General features: G+C 41.0%; 1 protein-coding gene across 1 annotated transcript in view; it reads left to right on the forward strand.

Moving 5' to 3' along the window:
* The window catches only part of LOC137655799 (condensin complex subunit 2-like), a 54,551-nt gene that overhangs the window by 8,573 nt on the left and 20,545 nt on the right, over positions 1 to 25,433 (forward strand). Inside the window, exons 3-10 of the mRNA XM_068389954.1 lie at positions 2,537 to 2,725; positions 4,032 to 4,220; positions 15,209 to 15,301; positions 15,447 to 15,620; positions 16,079 to 16,237; positions 17,540 to 17,642; positions 20,944 to 21,135; positions 22,963 to 23,178. Coding sequence (XP_068246055.1) covers positions 2,537 to 2,725; positions 4,032 to 4,220; positions 15,209 to 15,301; positions 15,447 to 15,620; positions 16,079 to 16,237; positions 17,540 to 17,642; positions 20,944 to 21,135; positions 22,963 to 23,178 — 1,315 coding nt within the window. The remainder of the gene's footprint in view (positions 1 to 2,536; positions 2,726 to 4,031; positions 4,221 to 15,208; positions 15,302 to 15,446; positions 15,621 to 16,078; positions 16,238 to 17,539; positions 17,643 to 20,943; positions 21,136 to 22,962; positions 23,179 to 25,433) is intronic.

The following is a 25,433-nucleotide window of genomic DNA, read 5'->3' on the forward strand; positions in this document are numbered from 1 at the left end:
GGAGCTTTTGGCAGTCCACCTGGCCTTGATGAACTTCGAGAGTCTCCTTCGAAACAAGGTGGTGGAGATCAACTCGGACAATACCACAGCCTTGGCATACATTTCCAAGCAAGGAGGCACCCACTCCCTGACACTGTACGAGATCGCAAGGGACCTGCTCATTTGGTCAAGAGATCGAGGCATCTCCCTGTTAACGAGGTTTATTCAGGGCGACTTGAACGTCTTAGCAGATTGCCTCAGTCGGAAGGGTCAGGTAATTCCTACGGAATGGACCCTCCACAAGGACGTGTGCAAGAGTCTTTGGGCGACTTGGGGTCAACCCACCATAGACCTCTTTGCAACCTCGATGACCAAGAGACTTCCAATCTATTGCTCTCCAGTCCTAGACCCAGCAGCAATACATATAGACGCTTTTCTTCTAGATTGGTCTCATCTAGACCTATATGCATTCCCACCATTCAAGATTGTCAACAAGGTACTGCAGAAGTTCGCCTCTCACGAAGGGACAAGGTTGACGTTAGTTGCTCCCCTCTGGCCCGCGAGAGAATGGTTCACCGAGGTACTTCGATGGCTGGTAGACTTTCCAAGAAGTCTTCCTCTAAGAGTAGACCTGTTACGTCAGCCCCACGTAAAGAATGTACACCAAGGCCTCCCCGCTCTTCGGCTGACTGCCTTCAGACTATCGAAAGACTCTCTAGAGCTAGAGGCTTTTCGAAGGAGGCAGCCAGTGCGATTGCAAGAGCGAGGAGAGCTTCTACCATTAGAGTATACCAATCGAAGTGGGAAACCTTCCGAAACTGGTGCAAGTCAGTATCTGTATCCTCGTCCAGTACCTCTGTAGCCCAAATCGCTGATTTTCTCTTACACCTGAGAAAGGTTCGCTCCCTTTCAGCTTCCACGATCAAGGGCTACAAGAGCATGTTGGCTTCGGTCTTCCGGCATAGAGGCTTAGATCTTTCCAACGATAAAGATCTACAAGATCTCCTTAAGTCTTTTGAAACCTCTAAGGAACGTCGTTTGGCTACTCCTGGATGGAACTTAGACGTGGTCGTAAGGTTCCTCATGTCAGACAGGTTTGAGCCATTACATTCAGCCTCCCTGAAGGATCTCAAGACTCTTTTCCTGGTGTGCTTGGCCTCGGCTAAAAGAGTCAGTGAACTTCATGCCTTCAGCAAGAACATCGGTTTTTTCTACAGAAAAAGCCACTTGTTCTCTTCAACTTGGTTTCCTGGCCAAGAATGAACTGCCTTCTCGTCCTTGGCCTAAATATTTTGATATTCCTTGCTTATCAGAGATCGTAGGCAACGAACTGGAGAGAGTGTTATGTCCCGTTAGAGCTCTTAAGTTCTATTTAGCTCGTACTAAGCCATTACGAGGTAAATCTGAAGCGTTATGGTGTTCGGTTAAGAAACCATCCTTACCTATGTCAAAGAATGCTTTGTCATATTTTATCAGATTTTTAATACGAGAAGCCCATTCCCACTTGAGTGAGGAAGACCGATCTTTGCTTAAGGTTAAGACGCACGAGATTAGAGCTATAGCAACCTCCGTGGCCTTCAAGCAAAATAGATCTCTGCAAAGTATCATGGATGCGACCTTTTGGAGAAGCAAGTCAGTGTTCTCGTCATTTTACCTGAAATATGTCCAGACTCTTTACGAGGACTGCTACACACTGGGTCCATTCGTAGCAGCGAGTGCAGTAGTGGGTGAGGGTTCTACCACTACACTTCCCTAATTCCAATATCCTTTTTAATCTGTCTCTTGAAATGTTTTTAATATTGTTTTATGGGTTGGAAGGCTAAGAAGCCTTTCGCATCCTGGTTGATTTGGCGGGTGGTCAAAGTCATTTCTTGAGAGCGCCCAGATTAGGGGTTTGATGAGGTCCTGTTAGTATGGGTTGCAACTCTTTATACTTCAGCTCCTGGGAGTCTTTCAGCATCCTAAGAGGATCGCTGGGCTTCGTGAGGAAGACAGACTTACAAGGCAGAGTAATCGTCTAAGTCAACTTCCTTACCAGGTACCTATATATTTTGTTTTTGTTATATTGATAACTGTCAAAAACTCTTAGCTTATACGCTGTAAACTTAATTAACTCTGGTCTCTACCCACCGTCTTGGGTGTGAATCAGCTATTATATATTCACCGGCTAAGTTAAATATTTAAAAATGATATTTTAATTATAAAATAAATTTTTGAATATACTTACCCGGTGAATATATAAATTAAAGGCCCTCCCTTCCTCCCCAATAGAGACGCAGCGGGACGAGAAGAATTGAAGGGTTTGTTTACATGCAAGAGTGGTATCTGACCGATAGTTGGCGCTGGTGGGCACACCCGCAACCTTCATAGCGATCGCTCGCGAGTTTTTTGAGTGTGTTTTCTGTCGAGCCGCTGAGTAGCAGCTATTATATATTCACCGGGTAAGTATATTCAAAAATTTATTTTATAATTAAAATATCATATTTTATCTGGTAGTATCTTGTTTAACACCTGCACAGTATAGTATATTCCTAATACCTATTTCTTTCCTTTCAAGATGAACAAGGAAAACTCCAACAAAATGCGATCACATAAAAAGGCGCGGCCAAGCTTTGGGGTGTCACCCGTAAAACGTCGCAGCATCATTCCCCCAGTTTTAGCAGAAACCCCGGTTAATGTCAACCAGTATCCAATTTTGTCAGATGGAACTCCTTTAGCTGATGATGTCTTTATGGATGTACCAGAGGTAAGGTCTGTGTGTGTTATGTCTAACTTATAAGATCAGAGTCTTGGTTCAATTTTAATCAGGTTTTTTGATGTGGAATGTATACATTTACTGTTATGTTGAAGTGTACGTCGTATGTCTCCAGTGGCAAATGGTTTGATGGAAGAAAATTGTGTCACAGGCAACTGTCCTACCCTAAAGTAATTATTGGTGATATATAGTAAATGTTCATGGAAGGTAGGTTTCATATTCCAGTAAGGTATATGTTATTTTGAGGGAGGACAGGCCTTTTGGCTTGTCTTGGTATGTATATTATTATTATTATTATTATTATTATTTGCTAAGCTACAACCCTAGTTGGAAAAGCAGGATGCTATAAGCCCATGGGGTCCAATAGGGAAAAAAGAGGAAAGGAAACGAAGAAAAATAAAATATTTTAAGAAGAGCAACAACATTAAAATAAATATCTCCTATATAAACAATAAAAACTTTTAACAAAACAAGAGAAAGAGAAACAAGACAGAACAGCATGCCCAGGTGTACCCTCAAGCAAGAGAACTCTAACCCAAGACAGTGGAAGACCATGGTGCGGAGGCTATGGCACTACCCAAGAATAGAGAACAATGGTTTGATTTTGGAGTGTCCTTCTCCTAGAAGAGCTGCTTACCATAGCAAAAGAGTCACTTCTACCCTTACAAGGAGGAAAGTGGCCACTGAACAATTACAGTCCAGTAAGAAGAATTGTTTGGTAATGATTAATTACTTTTGCTGTACAGTAATTCCTTTTTATCCCGACACAAATACAGACCCTAGTTCTTTACATAGGAGATAGATAACAGTGGAAGCTGGAACACAGCTATAAAAACATTTAACGAGGTGTCAACAACCGTACCGGTTGCTCACCCACAGTAACTCCACTTTGATTTTGACTATGGTTGAGAGCGAGCATTCTCTTCCATGCTCTGGAGTTGGCTTGCTTAGAAACTTTCATAATTCTTCCTCATTTTCAGGTGTGAGCAGTAAGGTTCACACTGCTGTTGGAGCCCCTGGGCTTATAGCATCCTGCTTTTGCAACTATGGTTGTAGCTTAGCTAGTAATAATAATAGTTTATTATAATAATAGTATATGTCATGCAAATCTTTTTAATCATATGATAGTAGATATTTACACTATTGGTAACATCCTTACTTCTTTTGCAGAACAAAAGTAATTATAGAATATAGAATGTTAGGAAATGGAAGAAGTTCTTTGTATAGTGCATATAAGTTTTATTTACTGTATATTATTAAATGCAGATTTTACTATAGTTTATTTAATCATTTCCAGAACAACGATGAAAAGGAAAAGAAAGAACGCCAACTCAATCGTCTGCAGCAGCAGTTGCAAATGCGGACATTTTCATCACCCACGACCAATTCCTCGGATAGACGCAAGTCCTTGAACGTTGTTGCGGGTCTTACGAATCAAGAGCTGTCAGAACACTACACCAAGTGTATTCAACTCAATGCCGAAAATGTAAGTGGGAATTAATTTTATTTATTTTTAATGGTGAACTATAATGGTTTCAAGGCTGCTCATGAATGCCAGAGGCAAGGAACAGTGACATTGCCCTATCAAGCAGGACAATGCCCTAGAGACTGACCATATTTACATCTGATCAGTGCCCAAGCACCCTCTCCACCCAAGCTAGGACCAAGCAGGGCCAGGCAATGGCTGTTGATGCCTCAGCAGAGACCTATATGCTCCCCCAAACGCCCCCATCCTTAGCTCACAAAGATGGTAAGGTTGCAGCGACAAAAGGAACTAACAAGTTTGAACGGGACTCGAACCCCAGGGCTCCTGTTGCAGTAGGGGAAATTTTAGATTAGGAAATTGTTTTTTTATATTTTGGCACTACAGGTGATTTTAGGTTCCTTAGAATGGTCGTATTAGCACCTTGGATACATGAGAAATTGACCAGCCCTCTCTGATGTTTTGTTAGTAATAATAGTCCTTTTTGCTGGGGGTAATACTCTTCAATTTTGCAAGTCCTCTGTCTACCTCAAAAATGGCCTAGATTTTCTGCTGGTTTAATCAAAAGCAAGAATTGTATAGAGTATTTTGTTGTTTACCTCTTATTTCCAGGTTGATTTCCATGACTATCCTTGATTTTTTACCACCACCCATCATGTGGTCAATGTGGGATTTAGCACAGTTAATGTTGGGTAAAACTTATTGAAATAAACAGAATATGTTGTATGAATTTTTTTATTTTGATACTTACACCACATTCATTTGATCTCACCCTCCTCCCCACATCAATTGGAGACAAAGAACTAAGTGTTTCCAGTAAGGCTCATCTTTCAATAGACATGCATTGCAGTGGTAGTTGTGATATGGGAGAACTTCTATTTTTTTTTTTTTTTTTTTTTACTTTGCCAGCTAAATTGAGCTTTCAAACTTTGTAGCATAATTGATAAGAATAGAAATGTACATATTATAGTCTCTCAATGACAGATTGTGTCGTCAAACTAATTGTTTAATTCTGAACACACGTGAGTTACGGGAACCATATTTGCGTACTAAATTTTATAATGAACGTACAACTTCCCAGATTTTTTAAAAGCTTAATTGTAATTCTGCATTGTGTGGTTTAACGATTATATTGTTAGTCAGATGTCATACATTACAGACTATGAATATTTAGAAAACTTTAACTAGGTAATTTTATTTCATAGCTTTCAAGGTTTCTCCTAATGTGAGTATAAATTGTGAATTTTTGGGCTGTTTCATTTGTTATACAGTAGTGCTTGAATTTAAAATACTACAGTGTATATATATATTAGATATAAGATCAATTCTTTGGGCAGAATATATGAAGGTCATTACCATCTTGGAACTGGTCTTGTTTGAGCAAGTAAAACGAAAGATTTGGTGACTCCAACTGAATTAATAAGAATAATAATAATAATAATGTTTATTGGACAAAAAATATTTACATTCAAAGATTTACAAAAAGAAAAGAAGACTCAGTCCAAGCCCATGTGGAGCAGAGCTCTTCGGGCAATAATACAACAAAATAATATCATCAATTAAGTAAAAATAAAAAATAAAGTAAATATGGATATAGATATACAAAATGTACGCATACATATACATAATCATATGTATACAAATAGATACATATAAATGAGAATCTTAGCCTAAAAACAAATGGAAATGCATATTTATATGATAAGGAAAGATGGTATATGAAAGCTAATGGTATATACATTGAAAAAATTGTAGATATTAAGCAAAAAACTCAGTAAAAGAACTAGTTTTACAAATAAAAAAATATTCTAAACAATGAAACAGATGTAGTAGTTTATCGTAACTTTAAGGTAATAATTGTATAAATTCCTCTGTAAGGTATTATCCCCATCTCATTGAAATATTTTATTATTGATGGGTAGTGTCCCCTTCGCCAGAAGTAGTGTAAGTGCGTATGTTTACGTGTGTTCTTGTATATCTACTCTTGCTTGAGGGTATGCTCGGTCACACTATTCTATCTTATTTATATCTTTCAGATTTTTTTTATGGTTTACATATGAATATCTAATTTAATGATATATCATTTTGATTATTCATTACTTGTTTTATAGTTTATGTTGCGTTTATGGATCTGGAGAAAGCATATGATAGAGTTGATAGGGAAGCAATGTGGAGTGTGATGAGGTTATATGGAGTTGGTGGAAGGTTGTTGCAAGCAGTGAAAAGTTTCTACAAAGGTAGTAAAGCATGTGTTAGAATAGGAAATGAAGTGAGCGATTGGTTTCCGGTGAGAGTGGGGCTGAGACAGGGATGTGTGATGTCGCCGTGGTTGTTTAACTTGTATGTTGATGGAGTGGTGAGAGAGGTGAATGCTCGAGTGCTTGGACGAGGATTAAAACTGGTAGGCGAGAATGATCATGAATGGGAGGTAAATCAGTTGTTGTTTGCGGATGATACTGTACTGGTAGCAGACACAGAAGAGAAGCTTGACCGACTAGTGACAGAATTTGGAAGGGTGTGTGAGAGAAGGAAGTTGAGAGTTAATGTGGGTAAGAGTAAGGTTATGAGATGTACGAGAAGGGAAGGTGGTGCAAGGTTGAATGTCATGTTGAATGGAGAGTTACTTGAGGAGGTGGATCAGTTTAAGTACTTGTGGTCTGTTGTTGCAGCAAATGGTGGAGTGGAAGCAGATGTACGTCAGAGAGTGAATGAAGGTTGCAAAGTGTTGGGGGCAGTTAAGGGAGTAGTAAAAAATAGAGGGTTGGGCATGAATGTAAAGAGAGTTCTATATGAGAAAGTGATTGTACCAACTGTGATGTATGGATCGGAGTTGTGGGGAATGAAAGTGATGGAGAGACAGAAATTGAATGTGTTTGAGATGAAGTGTCTGAGGAGTATGGCTGGTGTATCTCGAGTAGATAGGGTTAGGAACGAAGTGGTGAGGGTGAGAACGGGTGTAAGAAATGAGTTAGCGGCTAGAGTGGATATGAATGTGTTGAGGTGGTTTGGCCATGTTGAGAGAATGGAAAATGGCTGTCTGCTAAAGAAGGTGATGAATGCAAGAGTTGATGGGAGAAGTACAAGAGGAAGGCCAAGGTTTGGGTGGATGGATGGTGTGAAGAAAGCTCTGGGTGATAGGAGGATAGATGTGAGAGAGGCAAGAGAGCGTGCTAGAAATAGGAATGAATGGCGAGCGATTGTGACGCAGTTCCGGTAGGCCCTGCTGCTTCCTCCGGTGCCTTAGATGACCGCGGAGGTAGCAGCAGTAGGGGACTCAGCAGTATGAAGCTTCATCTGTGGTGGAAATGTGGGAGGTTGGGCTGTGGCACCCTAGCAGTACCAGCTGAACTCGGCTGAGTCCCTGGTTAGGCTGGAGGAACGTAGAGAGTAGAGGTCCCCTTTTTTGTTTTGTTTCTTCTTGATGTCGGCTACCCCCCAAAATTGGGGGAAGTGCCTTTGGTATATGTATGTATAGTTTAATTCCTTATTTCCTCACTGGGCTATTTTTCCCTGTTTGAACCCTTGGGCTTATAGCATCCTGCTTTTCCAACTAGGGCTGTAGCTTAGCCTGTAATAATAATAATAATCACTTGGCTCCTAATTTTGTTTACAGTGCTTGAAGATAGTATCATGGTTTTCCCCTGGTTCAAAACTAGTTTTTCAATATTAAACTTAGCCGGTGATTATATAAGCAGCAGCTCTGCTGCTCGACAGAAAACTCTACGTTCAAAATCCGCCAGCGATCGCTATGCAGGTAGGGGGTGTACTTCAACAGCGCCATCTGTCGTGCAGGTACTCAGTACTCAATGTAAACACAGAACTCAATTTTCTCTCTGTCGTGCCACCGGCAAGACCTACTAATTCGCTGTTGCTAACTGGATTGGTTTTCACAACTTTTTGGTGAAGTACACGTTTCTAGTTTTGAGCTTTCGCTTTGCAGGCTTTATCTTCAATACATCCTTGCATTCTTTTGTTGATATCGGATTATTTGTTGATGACTTTGGATAGTTTTTGAATTCCCTTTTGACTAATTCAAAATGGCTGACCTTTCTCAAGTCCCTAAATTCAGGAAGTGTAATGCTAGGGACTGTTCAAGGCGTCTTCCGAAGGCCTCTATCGATCCTCACACCGTTTGTTCCAATTGTCGGGATATAACCTGTCAATTGGAAGATCAATGTGAGGAATGCGTTGGGCTTTCGGAATTCGATTTTATCGAATTCCAGAAATATACACGTAGGCTAGAGAGAGATAGAGTCAGGAGAAGTTCATCTCGCTCCGTTGAATTTTCCTCTCCTCATGCCCCACAACCTATTCCTTCCCCTGTAGTGGTTGCTCCTGATCCCCCTTCTAGCACTCAAGAACCTTCGATGGCAGATATGATGCGTGCCATCCAAGCTCTGGGTGAGAGAGTCGAGTCCTTGGCTAGTGACCATAACCAGCTCATGGCAAACGTCAAGGAGCTGAAGTGTAAGAGTGCAGTGGGTAGTGATAAAGTGAGTGATAGTGTTGTGGATAGTGTTGCGCTTGAGGGTTCGTCTGTTCGTGCCTGTCGTCCTCCCAGTCCGGGACCTCTTGCAAGCTCCCAAGTCCAGGGGAGAAGCAATGTCGTACGACCAAAGGGTTCGAGAGGCTTTAATCAGCGAACAGACGTTCCCTCCGTGGTTTCGGGCGTATCTACCCAAGATCGCCCCACCCACACAAAGACGAGAGAGCCCATTTATTCCTCGTCTGCGGAAGAGGTTTCTCGTAAGAAACCATGGACCAAGGTCTCGCGGCCTCTTAAGCGCAAGTCGGTCCCTTCCGCGCAAGTCCAACGGCCCAGTTGTAGCCACTGGGTCAGTTCGGACTTGCTGCAGTCTTCCGACGACTGCTCACCTCCTAAGAGAGGCAAAGCGGTACCGCATCAGGCAGTCACACCGTCTGTTGCCGCACCTGCTCCTGTAGACCCTAAATGGTCTTTGCTGCAGACCATGCAGTATCAGTTAACGTCATTGATGCAGAACTTTCGTGCGGAGAAGGTTGACGCTGCACCAACCTCTAGCCTACAACCACCCACGGTTGTGCGTCCTGTGGACGCTGAGGCGACCTTCTGCCGCACTCCAGCTGAGAGAGTCCCGCCACCCATGCGTTCCAGTGTACCCTGCCAGCCGCATGTTGACGTTCAGCGAGGCACGAAACCTTCCGTTGACGTTCGCGAGGTACAACAACAGTCTAAGTTGTTTTGTTTTGACGCGGTGCGTCAACCTCCGCAACCCAGTGTGGTTACCTCTGCTCGCCCACATCAGACTAGACAGTCTGGAGTAGACGCTATGCGTCCCCGCGCTGCTATGGTTGTTGCCAGTTCACAGACTGGGCAACAGTTCCATGACGTTGCGTCCGGTTCAGTCACGCGTGCACCTGTGCTGCCGGACTCAGCTGACCAGCCGATTCCTACTCCTTTGCCGCTTCCTCCTCAATTCTCGGATGATGGACTCTCTGATGATGACGACGCGGCACACATTGATGACCCACATTCGGACCTTGACGAACCCAAGACCACGCAACCCTCTTTGGACTTTAGAAAAGTTCTTGCTCTGTTCAAAGAGATGTATCCGGACCAGTTTGTGTCTGCGGCTCCACGCTCTCCTCCGTCAGAGTTTGCTTTAGGTACGCAGTCTTCCGCGCCTGCCTTTACGAAACTCGTCCTCGCCCGCTCGTCCAAGAGAGCTTTACGAGTTTTAGGAGATTGGATGCAGTCCAAAAAGAACCTAGGGAAGACAGCCTTTACGTTTCCCCCTGTGAAACTCTCTTCCAGATCGAGCGTCTGGTATGCCACGGGAGAAGTTCTCGGCTTGGGAGTTCCTGCCTCTGCCCAGGGCGACTTCTCAAGTCTGGTAGACTCTCCCCGCAGGCTAGCCATGAGACGCTCTAAGATATGCTGGTCTCCTTCGGACCTAGACCATCTGTTGAAAGGAGTATTTAGAGCCTTCGAGGTCTTTAACTTTTTGGACTGGTGTCTGGGAGCTTTGAGCAGGAAGATCTCCCCGTCTGACAAGGAATCTTCCTTGCTCATAATGTCCTGCATGGACAAGGCCATACGTGACGGATCTAGTGAGCTTGCGGCTTCGTTCGTATCCGGGGTCCTCAAGAAACGGGAGAACCTTTGCTCTTTCCTGTCAGCTGGAGGAACACCGTGTCAAAGATCAGAACTTCTTTTTGCTCCTCTCTCAAAGTGCCTTTTTCCAGAGGACTTGATTAAGGAGATTGCTGCCTCTTTGATTTAGAAGGACACCCATGACCTGGTTGCGTCCTCTGCCCGCAAAGCCACCCCTTTGCCTACCTTGTCAAGACCCAGGATGGACACTCCAGCGCCCAGATTCATTCCGCCCTTTCGTGGCAGAGCCTCCAGCAGAGGAGGTGCTCGTGCCGAAGGGAGACATGGGAAGAAGAAAGGTACCAAGTCCTTTAAAGGCAGAGTCTGACTGCCACCTTCTTCAGACAGCAGTGGGAGCCAGACTCAAGAACTTCTGGCAGACCTGGGAGAAAAGAGGCGCAGATGCACAATCTGTGAAGTTGCTCAGAGAAGGGTACAAGATCCCGTTTGTACGCAAACCCCCTCTAGCAACGTCTCCCATCGATCTCTCTCCCAGGTACAGAGAGGAAGACAAGAGACGAGCTTTGAAGCAGGAGGTGTCTCTCTTACTAGAAAAGGGAGCGGTAGTCAAAGTCCGGGACCATCAATCCCCGGGCTTCTACAACCGTCTCTTCTTAGTGGTAAAGAAGACAGGAGGGTGGAGACCGGTGCTAGACGTCAGTGCGCTGAATGTCTTTGTCACAAAGCAGACGTTCGCCATGGAGACCACAAAGTCCGTTCTAGCAGCGGTCAGAAAGGAAGACTGGATGGTCTCTTTAGATCTAAGGGACGCATACTTTCACGTCCCCATCCACCCAGACTCCCAACCTTTTCTGAGATTCGTTTACGAAAAGGTTGTCTACCAATTTCAAGCCCTGTGCTTTGGCCTAAGCACAGCTCCTCTTGTGTTTACGAGGCTGATGAGGAATATAGCCAAATTCCTTCATTTAGCGGACATCAGAGCCTCCCTCTATTTGGACGACTGGCTTCTAAGAGCTTCTTCCAGTCGTCGCTGTCTGGAGAATCTAAAGTGGACTCTAGATCTGATCAAGGAATTGGGTCTCCTTGTCAATATGGAAAAGTCTCAACTGGTCCCATCCCAAACTATTGTGTATTTAGGGATGGAGATTCACAGTCAAGCTTTTCGGGCTTTTCCGTCGGCCCCCAGAACAAGTCAAGCCCAGGTATGCATCCAGAACATGCTGAAGAAGGAACGATGTTCAGTCAGACAGTGGATGAGTCTGATAGGGACACTATCATCCCTGGAACAGTTCGTTTCGTTAGGAAGACTACACCTCCGTCCCCTTCAATTTCACCTAGCTGTTTACTGGAAAAAGGACAAGACGCTAGAAGTGGTCTCGATCCCCATTTCCGAGAAGATGAAGTCGTCCCTGACTTGGTGGAAGGACAGTATCAGCCTCAGAGAGGGTCTGCCTCTGGCTGTTCAGACTCCCAACCACGTTCTCTTCTCGGACGCATCGGACACGGGCTGGGGTGCGACATTAGACGGCCGGGAATGCTCGGGAACTTGGAACTCGAGTCAAAGAATGTTACATATCAACTGCAAGGAGTTACTGGCAGTTCATCTGGCCTTGAAAAGCTTCAAGTCCCTCATTCAAGGCAAAGTGGTGGAGGTGAACTCCAACAACACCACAGCCTTGGCGTACATCTCCAAGCAAGGAGGGACCCATTCTATGACGTTGTACGAGATCGCAAGGGACCTCCTCACCTGGTCAAAAGATCTAAACCTTTCTCTAGTAACGAGGTTCATCCAAGGCAACTTGAATGTCATGGCAGATTGCCTCAGTCGGAAGGGACAAATCATTCCAACAGAATGGACCCTACACAAGGATGTGTGCAAGAGACTGTGGGCCACATGGGGCCAGCCTACCATAGATCTCTTCGCAACCTCGATGACCAAGAGGCTCCCAATATATTGCTCACCAATCCCGGACCCTGCAGCAGTTCATATAGATGCCTTTCTACTGGATTGGTCACATCTAGACCTATATGCATTCCCCCCGTTCAAGATTGTCAACAAGGTACTGCAGAAGTTCGCCTCTCACGAAGGGACAAGGTTACCGTTAGTTGCTCCCCTCTGGCCCGCGAGAGAATGGTTCACCGAGGTACTTCAATGGCTAGTGGACGTTCCCAGAACTCTTCCTCTAAGGGTGGACCTTCTACGTCAGCCACACGTAAAGAAGGTACACCAAGGCCTCCACGCTCTTCGTCTGACTGCCTTCAGACTATCGAAAGACTCTCTAGAGCTAGAGGCTTTTCGAAGGAGGCAGCCAGGGCGATTGCTAGAGCAAGGAGGACATCCACTCTTAGAGTCTACCGGTCGAAGTGGGAAGTCTTCCGAAACTGGTGCAAATCAGTATCAGTATCCTCGACCAGTACCTCTGTAACCCAAATAGCTGACTTCCTCTTATACCTGAGGAAAGAAAGATCTCTTTCAGCTCCAACTATCAAAGGTTACAGAAGCATGTTGGCATCAGTCTTCCGTCACAGAGGCTTAGATCTTTCCAACAACAAAGATCTACAGGACCTCCTTAAGTCTTTTGAGACCACGAAGGAGCGTCGTTTGGCTACACCTGGTTGGAATTTAGACGTGGTACTAAGATTCCTTATGTCAGAAAGGTTCGAGCCACTACAATCAGCCTCCTTTAAAGATCTCACTTTAAAGACACTTTTCCTGGTTTGCTTAGCCACAGCTAAAAGAGTCAGTGAGATTCACGCCTTCAGCAGGAACATCGGATTTTCATCTGAAACGGCTACATGTTCTTTACAGCTTGGTTTTCTAGCCAAAAACGAGCTACCTTCTCGTCCTTGGCCGAAATCGTTCGATATTCCAAGCCTTTCAAATATGGTTGGAAATGAACTAGAAAGAGTCTTATGCCCTGTTAGAGCTCTTAAGTTCTATTTAAGACGAACTAAACCTTTACGAGGACAGTCAGAAGCTTTATGGTGTTCTATTAAGAAACCTTCTTTGCCTATGTCAAAGAATGCCTTATCCTATTATATCAGACTGTTGATACGAGAAGCTCATTCCCATCTGAGTGAGGAAGACCAAGCTTTGCTGAAGGTAAGGACACATGAAGTTAGAGCTGTCGCAACTTCAGTGGCCTTTAAACAAAATAGATCTCTGCAGAGTATAATGGATGCAACCTATTGGAGAAGCAAGTCAGTGTTCGCGTCTTTTTATCTTAAAGGTGTCCAGTCTCTTTACGAGAACTGCTACACCCTGGGACCATTCGTAGCAGCGAGTGCAGTAGTGGGTGAGGGCTCAACCACTACATTCCCCTAATTCCATAACCTTTTTAATCTTTCTCTTGAAATGTTTTTTATTGTTGTTTTTGGGTTGTCCGGAAGGCTAAGAAGCCTTTCGCATCCTGGTTGATTTGGCGGGTGGTCAAATTCTTTTCTTGAGAAGCGCCTAGATTAGAGGTTTTGATGAGGTCCTGTAGTATGGGTTGCAACCCTTGATACTTCAGCTCCTAGGGGTCGCTCAGCATCCTAAGAGGATCGCGAGGCTCCGTAAGGAAGACGTACTTAAAAAGGCAGAGTAATTGTTCAAGTCGACTTCCTTACCAGGTACTTATTTATTTTATGTTTGTTATTTTGAATAACTGCTAAAATGAAATAAAAAATCCTTAGCTCATAATAATGTAAACATTTATTGCTGGTCTCTACCCACCCCCCTGGGTGTGAATCAGCTTATATAATCACCGGCTAAGTTTAATATTGAAAAATGTTATTTTTATAATAAAATAAATTTTTGAATATACTTACCCGGTGATTATATATTAAAGGACCCTCCCTTCCTCCCCAATAGAGACCCAGTGGACCGAGGAGAAAATTGAGTTCTGTGTTTACATTGAGTACTGAGTACCTGCACGACAGATGGCGCTGTTGAAGTACACCCCCTACCTGCATAGCGATCGCTGGCGGATTTTGAACGTAGAGTTTTCTGTCGAGCAGCAGAGCTGCAGCTTATATAATCACCGGGTAAGTATATTCAAAAATTTATTTTATTATAAAAATAACATATTACCAAGTCAGTCAGTAATTTTCAGTTAGTCATCAACCGTACTGATTCTTTCTACTAAATGATTTGTATCCAGCTCCAGTCGGTATAAAGCTGATGAATGTCCCTTCATTTTTTTCAAATTTATTAACCCTTTTACCCCCAAAGGACGTACTGGTACGTTTCACAAAACACATCCCTTTACCCCCATGGACGTACTGGGACGTCCTTGCAAAAAACTGCTATTTACAATTTTTATTGCATAGTTTTGATAAGTTTTTGAGAAACTTCAGTTATTTTCCAAGAGAATGAGACCAACCTGACCTCTCTATGACGAAAATTAAGGCTGTTAGAGCAATCTAAAAAATATATACTGCAAAATGTGCTTGGAAAAAAATAACCCCTGGGGGTTAAGGGTTGGAAAGTTCACTATGTGATATACATCTCGACAATGGATTACTGGAGTACAATTCCTCTGGAGTGTTGAAAGTTGTGTTCAAAAAAAGATTCATCTGAGTTCGTGTTTAATTCTCCAACATACAAAGTTGGCAATTTTCATCTATTTATAACCCAATCTGTCATTTTTAAGAAATTTATTTGGGAAGGTATTGAGAAAGATGATAAACTTATTGTTCTCATCGACTCATCATTCCTTCTACAAATTTATTGTGAAGGCAACTTTATGTATTTTTTTTAGCATCGTCAGTATATGTGTGTGCATGTAGATTTCTCTTTGTTTCTTCATTGCACAGCTGAAAAATGCCTGGAGGAACTGAAATTTTGTAAAGTGTTCTAAATTCCTAATTAAAATTGAATGTTTGCCCAAATTGATTTGACATTTTCTTTTGACAGAAAATCAGCGTGAAGAATGCATTCAACCTCCAGCTTATTGATTACATGTCCGAGATGTTGAAGAGGAAGGATTCCGACATGAACAATTTCCAGGCGAGTTACTTGAAAATATCGTTTGATTGACCTATTGATTGCTCGTTAAGACTCGAACCTTTGATGGAACAAAATGAATGAAAACTTAACGAAAGAATAATTTGTGGCTTATTTTTAATGTGAATTTTTCCCCTCGTCTCTGAAGGTTGCGAGCTGTACCTTGGATGCAAGCACGAAGATCTACGCCTATCGTGTCGACAGCGTGCACACTGACACGTTGAAAATGGCCGGTGGTCTCGGACGAACCCAAGGAAAGAAGGACGGTGACGAAGAAATGGGCGAAGGAGGTGATCAAGTTGTTTTAAAAAGGAAACAGAAGGTAAAATTGTTTTTATGTAGATGGTCCATTACTATAAAGGGATGATTTATCAGCCCATTTTTTTTGTTTAAAGTTTCTTGTGAAAATTTACTGTTTTTTCGAAATACCTACTTTACTTGTTTCTTGATGATAGTCAGAGAAATGCTTTAAGGAATAGATGACATTGTGTTATGAAATTGTTTTGGTGTTATACTATTTATTGTAATCGATAAGGAGATGCTACAGTAGTTATTTTTGTATCATTTATGATCCCTTATTTGCCTTATTTTTTTAGTTTGGGTTCCCCCAGGTCCCTCAGTGTGAGGCACCTCGTATACCCACCAGAGAGTTGCTTATGCATCTTCCGGTGTATTTAACATCTTCCAGTCATTTTTTGTGCAGTCTTGTAATTAATGTAGTTGAAAATAACCATTTCCGGGAATTTCAAATATGCATTACGTTTCATTTTGTATTTGCAGACCAAGAAAAAAGCGGTGATAGAAGCGAATATAAAAAACATAGACATCCATCAGTTTGATTTGGAGTTCGATGTCGATCCATTGTTTAAAAAGATGACGTCACAGTTTGATGAAGGAAGTTCTGGGAGAGGGCAATTCTTGACCACTTTGCAGTTAATGGTATGTGTTTGGATGATTTTTAGACGTTTAACCAGGTTAATCCGTCATATTTCTCGGCTCGTGGCTAGCAACCATTTGTAGATGAAAATTAGGAATCATTGAAGGCACAGGCCAAAGGAATGATGAAAATTATTCCAGCTGTGACCAAGTTGTGGAATGATCTTCCTAATTGGGTGGTTGAATCGGCAGAACTTCAAAAGTTCAAACTTGCAGCAAATGTTTTTATGTTAAACAGACTGACATCAGTCTTTATAGTTTATATATGAAATAACTTTTAATGTTAATTTTTTTTTTAATATTTTATTACAATTTTTTATTACGTTTATTTATTTCCTCGTTTCCTTTCCTCGCTGGGCTATTTTTTTCTATTGGAGCCCTTGGGCTTTTAGCATCTTGCTTTTCCAACTAGGGTTGTAGCTTGGCTAGTAATAATAATGATAATTTAGTCTTTTAACTTTGAAATAACAAATATATTTCAATACAAGTCTATTATGCCAGAGCCATGAACGGTTAGATAAGCTCCAGATATTGTGCTTAAATGGTAAGAATTGTAAATCTCAAATACTTGAATATGAGTGATAACCCATTTACCCCCAAAGGATGTACTGGTACGTTTCACAAAACTCATCCCTTTACCCCCATGGACGTACCGGTACGTCCTTGCAAAAAATGGCTATTTACGTTTTTTTTTTTTTTGCATATTTTTTATAATTTTTTGAGAAATTCCAGGCATTTTCCAAGAGAATGAGACCAACCTGACCTCTCTATGACAAAAATTAAGGCTGTTAGAGCAATTTAAAAAGAATATACTGCAAAATGTGCTTGAAAAAAAAAATGCCTGGGGGTTAGGGGTTGGAAAGTTCCAAATAGTGTGGGGGTAAAAGGGTTAATCTCTAGAAATTGAAAAGTATAACTTTGCATTGTCAGAACTAATTATGTCCCCCTTAGCATAATTGATATCTTTTTCTTGTTATAACTTATCTATTTGTTAAATCTCTTTATGTATTGTATCCTCGATTAAAATTTGCTACCTAAATCAATCAAATAGTTAGCTTTCTTTGAAAGTAAAACTATGTTTTATATGTTAGGAGACTATTTTAGAAAATCAAATATTTTTTACTTTTCATATTGATTTGCAGCATTTTTTAACACAGAAGTTTTATAGATGTTTTATTCTGTGAAATGTTCGATTTTTATTGACAACTTTCGCTTCACAGTGAGTTTAATTATATTTGTTTTCTCTCAATAACATATAATTTGAAACCTCTTGTACCAATCTGAGGCAAGATATTTTTCTTTCAGAATGATAAATGTCAGATGATGTTAGATGCAGAGACTGTACTAGAGAATGACAGTGAACCAGTCCCTGTAACTGAGGAGAGAATACCACTAGCACAGATACCAGGTATTAAGCTATGGATCTTTTTTAATAGAATAGTTTACAACTGTACTTGAAATGCAATTGTTCCCATACTAACAAACGTTACGTTATTTATTTGGGTATTATTTCGGCGAAGCTCCGTCGAAACTATATCCATATGAATAACTATAGGTTTGTATTAGCTAGGGAAAAATACAAATTATCTCCGAATTTGGCTTTTGTTCCCACACTGACAAACCTCACGTTATGTATGTGGATATACAGTACTTGCGTCAAAACTCCACCGAAAGTTTATCCACATAAATAACTAAAGTTTTGTATCAGTTAAGGAATAATACAAATTATCTCTAAATTTGGCATCTGTTCCCACACTAATGTAAGTCTGTCAATACATTTTGCAAAAAATGGCAAAAAAAAAAATGTCTAACTTTTGCCTTTACAATAGTTACCTGTTCAACCATGCAGTTTTCTCAGAGGGAAATATACATCATACATACATATACCAAGGCACTTCCCCCAATTTTGGGGGGTAGCCCCCTGTGGCCGCGTGGGCATAAAAACAATTAGAATAGTGCCAGCGTTCTCCCTGCGTGTCGTAAGAGGCGACTAAAAGGGACGGGACGAGGGGGCTGGGAACCCCCTCTCCTGTATCTACATCCTGTGAGACATCGACAAAGAGGGAAATATAACAAGATGATATATATAGAAGACCTTGGTATTACTACTTTGAGGAATAATTGTAATGCCAACTTTGTAGTGGTTGCCCCTTTCTTTACATGTCAACCATGGCTTCAATCTGAATGGTTAGCAATTGTTTTTGGATGCTGATAAATTTGTACCAGCTTTGTTTTATATCTACCAATGGTTGTTTTAGAAAGCTAAAATAGTGTTATTGATTATCCAAAGGAGAGATATTCCCAAAGAAATAACCAAAAGATATATATATGCTAAAAAGGCTCCACAATGATGTAAGATGCATATAAAACTATGTGTATTGTTGTAGAAAGTATAACAGACTTTAAATTGTTCGTCCATCATGTTTGGGCTTTGTCATTAAAATGATTATAAAAATGCAAGTGAGGTACTGATGTAAGGAAAATACAGTATACAAAAATATATATACTTCAATTATATAGCCATGCAGTTGAAAACTGATTAAAAACTAACTATTGAACAGTTTTAGGTTGTTGGGCTCTTGTCCTTTCCAAAATTCTTTAAGATCTTCTGGGTAGTATGTTGCGATGGTCACCATCCAACTCAATGTTCCAGTAGTTCTGGTTGTTGGTAACTTGCTCAATCTATGGAAGATGCACCTGTTCCTCCCTCACAGGTGCATATTGGAAGGGTCAACCTGAGAAGGGTATCGTAGGGATCTCTCTCTTAATACTGCATCTCTTCTTTGTGTTGGCAATATAGCAGGAGAGTTTCAAGCTTTCCAAGATTGGGGGTTTGGTTTCTGTTGCTTTCTTTGTCTCACACTGTGTTATGGAAGAACCAAACATCAGTTCAGGACCTTCATCCTATCTCTCCGTGAAACTGTTGCCCTGTGTCACGTCATTAAACCCATTAGGAACAAAAAGGAAATGTCCTGTTCAGATATTTAAAGGTCATTCATGACTGGCAGAGGCAATGGACAGTGACGAGGCCCTAACTGGATAATGACGTAGAGACTGACTATATACACATATGATCAGTGCCCAAGCCCCCTTCCACCTAAGCTAGGTTCAGGTAATGACTAGACATAGGCTGCCCGCCCCCCCTCCATTCATATCTCACAAGGATAGTGAGGATGCAGACACTACAAGAAACTATCGAGCATGAGCAGGTCTCAAACGCCAAATAGGGACATTTCAGTAAGGCTATCACAATCCTTGTTTCTTCTGGCATGTTGAGGCATTTTGCTTGCAGATGTAATTTGTTATGTGATCACCTCTTCCATCTCAAGAAAGAACTCGGAAGCCTAACCCTGTCAGTAGCCTTCCAGTTTTCTTGTCAGCATACTTTGAACGGAAGGTTTTGGACAACTTTTGCCTCTCTTTACCTCATGGATGTTACCTTCATACCCCTTTACTCCTTTCCCTTGGGTCCTGAGGTGAATGTTCAGTAGTTTTGTGGTAAAGTCACACATTTAGCATAAGTCTAGAGGAGAGGTAGAATAACTGGCTCTTTTACCTTTCTTGTCCCTCACTTGAAGGGACGAAGGACCTTCAACAATTACTTGCGGGTTGGATGTCCAATGCTGGTGAGTTTCACAACGTAGCACCTTTCTTGCCAACTACATTTGACGTGAAGCCTCCATCCTCCAGGCAAGGGGGAAGATGGGTCTGTGTTTTACCAAACATTTCTCTCGACGTACCTGGTTTGACATTGCGAACTTCATCTTCTTGCTAGGGAGATAGGTATTTCGGGTCTTAGTACTAGCTTCCATGAAGCCAGTTTTTCTGAGGCTCTTACAGCTTCTACATCCCGATGATTAGCTGTTAGGAGGATGTTGGAATCACCTTCCTTTTGCTCCTGTATGGGATCAGGAAGGATGACAAGCCCATGGGGGATAAATGAACCTTCCAGTATGGTTCTAGGACACTTCCTCACACCAATGAGTGAGTCTCCCTATCATAAATAGGGATAAAAGGTTCGTATACAAACAGGAACAAGTTCAAAGATTTAAAAGTAATGTGTATTTTTCCTAGTTTTACAAACCAGAGTCTTTCAAATTGAATTCCAAACCTTATATACCCCGCTCAGTTAAGCCTAAGGACAAAAATGGCTATTCAGTGTCAGGAGGGTAAGTGGGGCTTCCTTATTACACCACTTATTGTTAACCCACTACCTTGTTAAAGATTCAATGGCCATTCCATAGCCACTGCTGAACACACGCAGTAATACCCTGTCCTACGTCATTAGTTGGTTCCGAGAGTCTCGATGTAGTGACTTGAAGGTTTCCTATACATGTTCTGAACACGGGAATACAGTACTAGTACTGTACTGCACGTGTTTCATACACGCTCGTACAGTGCAGTACTTTACCGCACGTGTTTCATACATGCTCATACAGTGCAGTACTGTACTTAATTGTTATTTTATGACTTACTAATTATATGTATATATGGTCTTCCTCTATTACATTGTCTTGTCCCTTGGCTTTGCCACTCGTAAGTGACCTTTAAACCTGTACTTTAATTACAAGGCTAAGAAACTTAGGTGTGCTAAGTAATGGGTCATTATTCACATTCCTTTTGTGGGTTATCTAGTTTAAAATGATTTCCTTTCTATTGAATACCCTCTTTAGTGATGTACTCTTCTTATGTCTTTTGTATTCTTACAGATTTAACGGATAAGTTGATATGCCCAACCTTCTCTCAATTTGAATTTACAAAATGGAAAGTAGGAGATGATGATGCATTTTGTAATTCAAGAATGGACGACAAGAAAGAGGATGAAGAAAATACTCATAGATTTGATGTAGATGCTGTTCCAGAACCTCTAGATGATGATCCCTATGATGACGAGGCTTTTGGTAAGTATTATTATTATAATTATTATTATTATTATTATTATTATTATTACTAGCTAAACTACAACCTTAGTTGGAAAAGCATGTTGCTATAAGTCCAAGGGCTCCAACAGGGATTAAAAGCCCAGTGAGTAAAAGAAATAAGGAAAACAAACTATATGTGAGAAGCAATGAGTAATTGAAAAAAAATGTTCTAATATCGGTTACAACGTTAAGATGGATATGCCAATATAAACTATGAAGAGAGACCTATTTTAGCCTATTCAACATAAAAACATTCTCTGCAAGTTTAAACTTCTCAAGTTCCATCGATTCAACGGCCGGAATAGGAAGATCATTCCACAATCTGGTCACAGTTGGAATAAAGCTCCTAAAATACTGTATAATAATGAGTCTTATGATGGAGAAAGAGAGAGTATGACTGTTAGAATTAACTGGATACCTAGTATGACAGCATCAAGAATATTTCAAGGTATTTGTTTTTGGACATGGAGGTGCTTTACATATTAGAATAAAGGTTCGTATGCTATGGATTACTTTGAATTTAAAGCAAAAATATTATATGTGAAAAATATTTTCCAATTAATTTTACTTTTTCAATATTAATCTTACCCGATGATCATGTAGCTGATGATCATGAATTTTTCCTTAAATTCATGATCATCGGGTAAGTATATTCAAAAATTTATTTTACTAAGGAAAATAACATTTTTCAATATTAATCTTACCCGATGATCATGAATTTAAGGAAAAATTCATGATCATCAGCTACATGATCATCGGGTAAGTATATTCAAAAATTTATTTTACTAAGGAAAATAACATTTTTATTTGTTGAACATTCATTAGGTAGATGTAGATCTAGTAATAGATTAAAAGGGAGAATGAGTTAGATTACAAGAGTTAGTCAAATAGATTTCACCTGCTGATTGTTGCCAATTTCATATCTACAGTAGTAACAAAGTTTAGAAGTTATTAATCGCCGATTAGTGAGCAAGCCACAGAAGGAGTTGCATCGATAAGATCCTGGAACATTTTATACTTGGCTACTTCCATTGTTGACTTTTTGCTATCGCCATGGTTTCTGTTCCGGGACGCTTGAAAGAGTTCTGTTTTAGGAGGTCTTCAAATCTGATTTGTTCGCGAGTCCAACGTTGTCAGCTCATTCATCTAGTGTTGTAGTTAGCCTTATTCATATAGCACGCTACAATAATAAAGTTTCTATCAAGACAACTTGGTCCTTTTATGTGAAATTGGTTTTATAGTAAAATATTACTCTTCTTGAAAAAGTTGAAATTGAATACAGGAAATAAAGTTTGTATGCTATGTCCATTTTTGCTAGAAAGGCTTTGTTTACAAAAAACCAGTATTCCTGTTCATTAGCTGACAGCTCTCTTCCCCCAACCTCCAGTCAGTAATTTATTCAAAACATTTGGTGATAAAGCTTTACAAATTGTCTAAACTTCTAGTCCAGTGGTCAGCATATTTCATTCCATTCCAATATATCTGCTTGTCTCTTCTCCTGACATTTCATTTATTCTCTATTATAATCAGAAGATCAGATGTGTATAAACAATTAACATTACAAAAATAGCTTTCTGGGCTTATTTCTATTTCAGTTGCATGAATTGTAATTTTTTTTGTAGTGGTATCATTGTTTTGAACTACAGTATATTACTTACATTTGCAAAATGTTCGGGAAATAATATGAGAATGATGAGAATTATTTTATGGAGTCCCATGATTCTTCTTTGCTAGCTGCTGTGAGTACAGTATAGTAGCTTTAAATGTTATTTATTCAATAAATGTTTAATTTCCTTTTTTATCCAGGAATGGAAACAGCTGGTGATGTCTTGGAAGATGGTGAGAATGGAACAGTGATAACAGTCGGCCAAGGAGGTTGTCACAAAGCTCCACCGTTAATGGAGGCAGTTCACTTGAAAGATCACCTATCGAATAATCCTTCTGAATATTCATACTTTGACCAGCATAGAATGACTGCTTGGGCTGGTCCACAACATTGGAGATTAAAGCCGTTGTCAAAAGGTGCGTTTATTTTTTCTCTGTTGTAGGAATTTTATGGTTTCCTTGTAGTTGGTTTGTTTGGTTTTAGATTGGACCCCTGTACAACGAAGGGGACAACGGGCTCTTGCACGAAGGCAGCCCGTAAGTAAGATAAGCTTGTGAAAGAGTCGGGTCATATCAAAACACGAAGAACGGACTGGAAGATGATCGGATGATAGCAGCATGACGACTGGGGCCGGAGTCCGAAGTTCAGTCGAGTGCGCCAAAGCAGTCAAGGCCTCCCCAAACCCAGTTCTTCTTTGGTCCTAGAGAAATCAATTTTTTCTTATTGAAGGTCCGAAACGGAATTCCTTGTTGTGATTTTCTTGATCTGGTTTTCCACAGTAGTACGGTTATATTTTTCTCTTGTGGCATTTTATATTTCCCAGATAACCTTTTCAACATTAGTTAGCAATTATTTTGTTTTGGTGTCAGTTAGGGGTAAGATATTGTTTCCCAGCATTTTAACTTTTTCTTTATATTGTCTGCGTTAAGTATGGGCTCGTACAGAGCTGGGCCAAATAGATTTGCGAGTATAAAATAATTATACAGTATTTAAGTTCATAAATAAATTAATATAAAATAGGTGTATAGAAAATGTAAGATAAAAAAAATTATATAGAAATCTGTGATAAATGAAAATTTAAATCCTCTTTTATGAAACCTGTTTCTTAAAATTGTTGAAATCTTGAAAATTCTCAGTTAAATTCTTTAAAATTCCTTTTACCCTTGTATGTAGAAAAGACATGATATAGGATCAGCTTTACTTAGTTTATTTTGAATTTCTAAGTATAAAGATAAAGTAAAACTTGTGATACCATCATTTATATACACAGAGATCAGTTCACCAAACTTAAAACTAGGCACCACAAGGCAATAGAAGAGTTGGAAGACCCAGGCCTACATGGCTGAGGACTATGAAGCGGGTGATGATGAATGGAGAAGTATTACTATTATTATTACTAGCCGATCTACAACCCTAGTTGGAAAAGCAAGATACTATAAGCCCAAGGGCTCCAATAGGGAAAAATAGCCCAATGGGGAAAGGAAATAAGGAAATAAATAAATGATAAGAACATTTTCAATATTAAACTTACCCGATAATCATGTAGCTGTCAACTCCGTTGCCCGACAGAATTCTATGGAGGGATACGCCAGCTATCACAATACTAGAAGGGGGTGTACTCACCAGCGCCACCTGTGGCCAGGTACTCAAGTACTTCTTGTTGACACCTCCTCAATTATTCCTCTGTCGTGCTTCCGGCAAGACGTTCTGGGATACGCTTATGATCTTCGAGTATTTTCACGGCTAATTGGTGAAGTATTCTCTCAGATTTCGGCTGTCGCTTTACTGGAAACCTTCTTATATTAGCTAGATAGCTTTTATATAGTCCTGATTAACGGTTAACGATCTTTTGCTTGATTTTGGAACCCCCTTTGGCTAACTCTTTGGATTCAAGATGTCTGACATTTCGCAAGCCCCCTCCCATAGACGATGTAGGTCTTGCAATAGGCGTATTCCGAAGGCCTCGGTAGATCCTCACACCGCTTGTTCTGACTGTAGGGACAGGCCCTGTCAGTTAGAAAATCGATGTGAGGAATGCGCCGGACTTTCGGAACTGGAATTTGTCCGTCTTTTGAAATATTCAACTAAGTTAGAGAGAGGTAGAGTTAGGAGGAGTTCTTCTCACTCTTCACTTTTTTCCTCACCTCATGATCCCCTACCTTTTCCTACCCCTGTAGTGGCTACCCCCGATCCTACTGTTTGCCCTCCGCCTGATATGTCTGTTGTTTTGCGTGCTATTCAGGCCTTAGGCGATAAAGTAGAGTCAGTGGTAAGTGATCATAAGTCTCTGATGGCCGAAGTCAAGGAACTTAAGGTCAAGAGTGCAGTGGGTGGAATTAGTGCCAGTGCTGTGACGAGTGCTAGTGTCAGTGCAGTGCCAAGTGCTAGTGTCAGTGCCAGTGTGGTGCGTGAGGATACTTCTGTGCGAGCCAGTCGTCCTCCCAGTCCGGGACCTCTTGCAAGCTCCCAAGCCCAGGGGAGAAGCAATGTCGAAGGGCATAAGGGTTCGGCAGGCCTTGTTAGGCGCACAGAAGTATCCTCGGTGGTTGCGGGCGTGTCTTCCAAAGACCGTCACTCCCACCTGCAGACGATTGAGCCCGTCTTTTTCTCGTCCGCTGATCAACTGTCAGGGAAGAAACGTTGGTCTCAGGTCTCGAGACCACTTAAACGC

This window comes from Palaemon carinicauda, chromosome 16, assembly GCF_036898095.1.
Source record: "Palaemon carinicauda isolate YSFRI2023 chromosome 16, ASM3689809v2, whole genome shotgun sequence".
In the NCBI taxonomy this organism is placed as follows: domain Eukaryota; kingdom Metazoa; phylum Arthropoda; class Malacostraca; order Decapoda; family Palaemonidae; genus Palaemon; species Palaemon carinicauda.